This window comes from Glandiceps talaboti, chromosome 3 (genome assembly GCF_964340395.1).
Source record: "Glandiceps talaboti chromosome 3, keGlaTala1.1, whole genome shotgun sequence".
Taxonomy (NCBI): domain Eukaryota; kingdom Metazoa; phylum Hemichordata; class Enteropneusta; family Spengelidae; genus Glandiceps; species Glandiceps talaboti.
In genome coordinates, this window is record NC_135551.1 from 31963955 (window position 1) to 31971454 (window position 7500).

The window sequence follows — 7500 nt, forward strand, 5'->3', positions numbered from 1 at the left end:
ACATACATACATACATACATACATACATACATACATACATACATACATACATACATACATACATACATACATACACACTAATAAAGTAATAAAGTAATTGCATTGCGTACCTTTACCTCCATTCACAGTCACTACTACAATAGCAACTAACAGCGCCACCAGCGTGAAACGACTTGTCTTACACATGATAGTGCTCTTCTATTATTACCTGAAAGGGTAGAAGGAGGCTTTAGCAACCACTCTGACAGTTGCTTGAAATAGTATTGGTTTCAACTTGCCCTGAAATACTTGCTATCTGTTATTTGTATGTTAATTTGAAGATTTTTTTTATCACATGACCAGTTCTACTGACCATAAAATTAAAAATGCTATCATCGTTGAGGCCAACATAAAAGCCATATCATATTGTATTGAGTTCCTACTGTTCTGAAAACAAATTGGACGTAACTATAAATAAACATTCTCGCAAACCAGAACTAAGTAAGATGTTTTCTTCTGTGACACATTGACAGTGCGCAGGTGCAGTCAACGAAGCTTTCATGCAAAAAGCTATGCTGGCGTGACAATTCTTCTGTGGGCGGGCAATGTTTTTCGACCGGTAGGGAGGGGGGGGGGGGCAAACAAGGAAGAATTGTAGCGGGGAAATCCTGACTTTGATACACTGGCGGGGGGGGGGGGGGTAAATCATGATGATGTCTGAAAGTTAACATTCATTGTGTACACCAAAATGAATTATTAGTATAGTGGAAATTACCAATGTTTTCCTGGTGGGAATGTGGGAATGGGTCAATTATGCACAATACTGTACTTGGTGAGTGGGTGTGTGTGTGTGTGGGGGGGGGGCAAGTTGAAACCCAGTGGGAGGGAGGGATGGCAGATAATATTCACAAGCAGTGGCAGGGCACATAAGTACATCTAAACACCCTCCCCACAAGTTTTTTCGGGCGAGCGATTTCATTAAACACGTATTCTTTGGTCTGACATCATATGATTAGTGAAAACCACAAATCTGCCCGTGGGTTGCACCTGAGTGTGTCTTGAACCGTGTCATGAAAGAGGCCGTTGTTTTCGATGATGTTGCTAAACTATAAAAAAAATAATTGACAAGAAATGAATGAAGTAGTTTTTTAATATTTTTTAACCAGAAAAAAACACCTTATAAGGCTTTCCATGGCATGCTGCCTTTGTCTGTTATAATAGCCATCCATACATACTGTGTCTGTGTGTCAATAATGGCACACAGCTGCGAGCCTCGAAATATGATGTCAAAGTAACATATGGCTCATAACGTTAAACACGTCCTGATTCTCCCCCCCCCCCCCATCCCAAATATCTGATTTTCTGGTTACGTGTACGTGAATATTTAGCGAAAAAGTAAAGATTTCAGAAATATCTGTTCTCAAATAATATTATGTACGATGTCACAGTTTCGAGTTCAGTTCAAAATCATTAAAGCTTCTGATCTGTAGTAATACTACCAAATACTATAACAACAGACTATTAAAGCATTTTCGATTATTACTATATTTTGGACTCGCGCCATCATTGCTCCAATTTTGACACTATAGAGTTTTTATTACGGATAGGTCAACAGAGTCAGTTTCAGATCTCTAGTACTTCCTTTTATCGTGTTGGATAATGAAAAATATACTAAACACATCGTTAGAAAAATTTACTATTTTATGAAAAATACAAAGAATATGCGTTGGCAGAACGAATTCATACAAATATGAGTGAATGATTAGTGTAGAACATGCAGAAGACAGTATGGTTGCTAAGGGATACGATAATATGTGTGAAGTTAGGGGGCACTACATCCTAAAACCATATATGTTTAGTCGCCTCGGCAAAGGTGGTATAAAAGATGATACAACAAACATGTGGTACAACTTTATAGAGAAAGACAAATGAGCCTTATAGCCAGGGGAAAGTAAAATGAGGAACAGAACTAATTCATGGAAGCATTATTACTTTGCGTTCTTGACAAATCGATTGTGTATCCCTACATATTCCCACGCACCAATCGTAGGGGTATTAATTACATATTTAATCCTACCTCGAGGACACCCCCTTGTATTCAATAACTTTAACGTGACCGTTGCAAAACCTGAGAGTGGCGCTTTCAAATTACGTCACATTGATTGTTATCTCCTTAGCACCCCCTTGTTGATCACACTCGATGTTATTTTCCCAATTCAATCAACCGTCCTTATTATCAACAGTCTGTCTGTCTGTCTGTCTGTCTGTCTGTCTGTCTGTCTGTCTGTCTGTCTGTCTCCTCCTCCTCGCCCTCCTTTTCAAAGTTTCGTAAAACGAAAAGGAAAGCATATCTCCATCATGCCATAGACGATTTGTATATTTCAACATACTCGGATCAATGAGAGCGAAGGACAAAAATATCACGACAAACCAATCACTCTTCTTACAGATACGTTTAAAGATATATATAGGACGTCTGTATTATCTACTCACCCCAGCAGTTTAATGATTACCAGGAAATTAGTTCAATATGTTGGTGTAGGCGACAGAGTGTGACGTAAAGTCGAAAAAACTGTAACTTTGTTTCGCGGACTGTCAGCAAAGTCCTTCGAACTCCTAATGAAACTGCTTGTTGTTTGGTTAACACATTCATATATATATATATATATATATATATATATATATATATATATATATATATATATATATATATATATATATATATATATATATATATATATATATATATATAATATATGCATTTGTCAAGGTTAAAGGTTTAAACCAATTTACATGGCTATCTGCTGGTGAAGAATAACTAATAAAGGTACAGAACAACCACACCCAAGGTTTGGTCGCAATTCACAAGAAAGTGGTTGTATGTGACGATCGACGTCAGACACTCTTCAGTGTACGAATTGTCGTCAATACCTTGAATTCCACATTTGGTTGGCTACAGACACACCCAGTCTAAAAATAATACTGTATTGACGATATGTTCAACAACATTGAAAGTGGGGGTGAAGCAACTCTCAGTGAATTGCGCCAAAACCATGCCGTTGACCTCAGCGTGAACCAAAAGCAAAGACGAGCACGCCAGACGACTAGCCGCTAAAATTTCCTCCAAAACGATCGTTCCAGAGCCATCACAAAAAAACCCGTTTGATTGAATAATTTGGTACTAATTGTCTGACTACTAAAAGTATTGGTGTTATTTATGACATGAAAACTCTACTCACCGTATCAATAGACTCTCAAAATGACGACACTAGTGTCTGTGTCTGAGCAAGGTATAGTAGCGGGCTTACCAAAGCGTGTAGTGTATACCTTACCCCAGAACTGTGATGACTAGTCACACGACTCGAAGGTAAGAGTGGTTTGGGAAATGTTAATAGCCTCCTTTGACCTTATGAGTAATTGTCACGTGTGCAATGGTTGTGAATAGCCGACATTATTCATGCCATGAATACTTTGGCTAGCCGCCCTAGTTTCTATATAAAGTCCTTGTCCTATACAATTCCCTTGCCCCCATTAGGTCATGCATCCCTACTGCCTTCTTTATATAATATATTCATATTCATTTTTGTGACGCAACACACACAAGCAGAACTTATGGTCTAAAATCATGAACGTAGAAATACAATCTAACAAATTACTGAATTGGCTGGTATACAAAATCGCTTTATATAGTAACAACCAATAACTGAGTGACGTTCGCAACAGGGCGTTACCGTATGTAAGGCACACAATTAATATTAATGATGACTGAGCCTTGTTCGAGTAACTTAGATTTTACGTAGCGCTATCGTGGATTAAAAATCCTTTAAGTCTACTAGCGAAATGCACGAAAAGTGCAAGTGTCTGGTGTTCAATACACACACAGTGTAATAATATAATATTAGAAATGCCGTTAGATGAATCCTATCCCTTGTAGTTATGCGTCTGACAATTGTTATGGATACTAAGACTAGACTGAAGTATTAATGACAGTATGAAAGTGTCTATAAGCTTACTGCGTTAGAATAACGCCCCAGACAGTTGACCTATGAACTCCCAAATAAATTAGATCTGTATTCAGACCAGATACTGTACATCAAGGTTTTAATAATACCACGTTAGAAGTTGTCCATACCACACATTGCTTTCCCCATAATAAATCTATTCTCCTTACGTATAAATTCTAGATCTGCCATGTAATTTTAGCATACTAGCTCGTTGCTAAAAGAAACTAGTGAATTTAACATTACCTGTCTGTCTTTTGTGTTATTTGGCGTCCTCCTGTATCCGGCCTTGCTAACGTGTGTATCAGTTAAAACTTTGCCAGTGAGTTTAACATGGATTTAGAATTTACCATTCTCTCTGTCGGTAGTGGTGTAAAATAAAATATGTTATTTTCTGTGTTAATTTCATGTTCAAAATTGTTATTTATTTCATTTAACGATCTTCTTGTTTCCAATGCAATACAGTATCCATATCTTAATTCGGTGTCCTGTTATTATATTACCTTGTTTGAATCCCTTTAATGTGACCTAGTAAATATATTCCCTTGGCATTATCGAGCACGCCAAGCTATACCCCTGTAGCAGAGAATATTCAGCGACCTTTGTTTGACATCTGTTGTTGACCACGTCTTGGTATTCATCATTCTTGTCATGTAAGAGGTTATACAGTAGAAGTCAGTAGGACAGCACGACTTGCCAAACTTCATAAATTATTTTAGTATCTAGTGTCATCATGTAAGCTTAGACCATCTGCTCAAATAACTAATAAAACCATTCAACATAAATAGAATGTATCTGAAAATTACAGCGTCATCTAAATATACAGAAACAGCAGTATGCCATAGCATTTGTTATATAGATAACAAGAAACATGTCTATTATACTTGTGTGAATTAATTTAGCATCAAATAACAATGACAAAACTTACAACAGATGACTACCAAACTTACTGTAAATTCTGCTCCTAATATTGTTGCAAGTTTTGTTTCAGTCATTCAAAATGTGTTGGCGTATATTCAACAAGGCGTGCAATACTAGAAAGGCAATGATCTTGTAACACTAAATAGAGAATACTTGCATTTTACGTTTGTACAGCGTGTGTAGTCCAATCATTCACGAGCTCTGAGTCGAGCAAAGAAGTGACAACTGTATTGTAACTCTGTACTGTAATTCTGGACACCATACACCATACACCAAGGATTTGTGAAGTTCCCGACTACACCACAGCACAGAGTGGAATTCGATACAACCCCATACGTATGATTTCCCCTTTGTTTAGATTCGTCTGTGATAAAAAAAATCCATAATATCTATGACAAGTAATATATCTAATTAGCGGTATCAGATTGTTTGGTGGACAAGCACTAAACGAATCTGGCTCTTTGGGTGGGATGTGGTGTGGGTTTGCGATAGGATAAGCTTAAAAGTTATTATTAACAATAGTAATAATAAAAATGATACTTTATTGTCACGTGTACAATGAAATTCAAATTCCCTTCCTGGTTTTTATAAACATTTCATAAATTTGTGGAAAGTTGTTAGGGTTTGATCACCAGGTCATTATATGCTCCAGTAAGTGCAACAACAAAATTAATGTATATTGAAAACAAGGTAACAAATAGAGACAAAATAGTCCCCGTTGCAGCTATTTACTACACTGTTGATAACTGCAGCATCACTTCTAATAATTCGGTTAAGACTGCACCTTGAAAACACAGGGAAAAATTATACTTAAACCCATATGCTATACAGTATGATAGTCTACTAAGCTTATGTGTATCGACACCAGTGCACACAAAACGAATATGAATTTCTCTTCTTGGGCTTATTCGAGTTTATCCTCTATATTTTCGTCGGATTTGAGGTCTTACAACCTACCTCGTGATCGGTCACCGTCCTAATTGTAAACTCGTTTTCTAGGACGGAGACAATCGGAACGCCCTCCTGACTCTACAATGACACACGATTCACCTATTGAAAATATTTATCATTGTGTTAACGTGTGGTCGAAATGGTTGCCGGGACTGATAAGATTATATCGCTATAATCATTAATATTTGGTTGTTAATGTTTACGAAAAAGACCTTTTGATAACTTATATCGATTAACCTCTAAAACCGCCAATTTGTAGGACATTTATCATAGATCGAATTATTAATCAGAAGTAGAAAGCATTACTAGCTAAACTGAAGGCCATCATCATACCCGACAAATGTACCAATTCAACAAACATACTTGTAAGGCAAATAGAACAGTACTCGCGTATTGATTTCAACCAAGGACAAGGCCACCCATTTAACTAGGTCAGCATTATAAACTCATTGCAATTACGAATTTTACTAAAGGTGTACAGTGCTTATTGTACTAGAAGTTCAGGTATGAGACTGTTAATAAAATGACAGTACTAGTAGATTGACATAAGTTTACGAAACAAAATGCTATCCCTTAATGGCTTGGCCCTTTGAGCTATCAATATGTATTCTATCAGCCATGATGAAATGTTATCTGTTGTTCGATTTCTCAGTAATGCCGTTTTATAAGTTGAGAACGAGTAAAAGTCCCCGCAGGCCAGGATTTGTAAGTATGTAGTCAATTTCACTGACGGTTCTTACTTAGTGCTGAATACAAAGAATAATTGTTATAACGTCTGGTGACATTTTTACCTCTTCGAAATCCTCGCACAATTGTTAGTTTTCTTCCATCAATACAATCATTCAACGAATTTCATTAAACCATTGTAAATTTGAAACGACAGAAAATGCAGTAGTTCACATGTGTCTGGCCAGACATTATAAACGGGTGCATGTATTGTTAGATTGAACTCATATCCTTACTATAATTTGTCATTTCACATGGTATATTCAAATAGTCTAAACACATAAACCTTAGGTGTGCCTACTACCATGTACAGAAATTGCAATTCAATCTTTAAAATTAAAGATGGAATAAATAGGGATGTATCTTTATTGCTATCAATTCAAAGCGAGGCTAGCTGTACATATCCATTTTTCGTCGAAGATTTCGCCTGTTAAAATACAGAAAACAACTTTACGAGATCTAGAAACATTATAACACTTCTGATTAGTTGGTTAATTAGTTGGTTAAAACATCGAACGCTTTACTAGCAATTGATGATATCATAATTATATTCTTCTGAAAACTTAAATAAATCAGGTGCCTAGTATGACCTGTTTGACCACGTGAGTTTCAGTTGGGAACATTCTAGAAGTACAACAAATCGAGTTGTATATGCACCGTCAATGAAAATCCTTGAACACAATGAAAGTCAGAAACCAGCATTCTCATTTTCAAACGTAAAACTCCTTATTTAATATCCGAGTTAAAGAACAATGTTTTATAAGGAATTTGATACAAGACAACGTAATCGGGTAATAAGTTATAATTTCCCTAGGGGCTTGTTAGTAACGGAGTTATATTTGATCGACATTGTGAGCGAATGAGTGAGTGAGTGAGTGAGTGAGTGAGTGAGTGAGTGAGTGAGTGAGTGAGTGAGTGAGTG

The 7500-nt window shown here is 36.6% G+C and overlaps 1 protein-coding gene across 3 annotated transcripts in view; it reads right to left on the reverse strand.

The window, feature by feature from the left end:
- Window positions 1-5209, reverse strand: part of LOC144432603 (adhesion G-protein coupled receptor G6-like) — a 13970-nt gene extending 8761 nt beyond the window's left edge. Inside the window, exons 1-3 of one of the 3 annotated variants that reach the window (XM_078120856.1) lie at window positions 5059-5209; window positions 4227-4338; window positions 111-208 (exon numbers count right to left, since the gene is read on the reverse strand). In XM_078120856.1, the coding sequence (XP_077976982.1) occupies window positions 111-186 (76 nt within the window). In that variant the 5' untranslated portion in view covers window positions 187-208; window positions 4227-4338; window positions 5059-5209. Of the gene's footprint in view, window positions 1-110; window positions 209-2472; window positions 2495-3218; window positions 3375-4226; window positions 4339-5058 lie in introns of those variants that run through there. The other 2 variants (XM_078120855.1, XM_078120857.1) reach the window with 2 other exon arrangements.
- Window positions 5210-7500: the final 2291 nt, after the last annotated feature.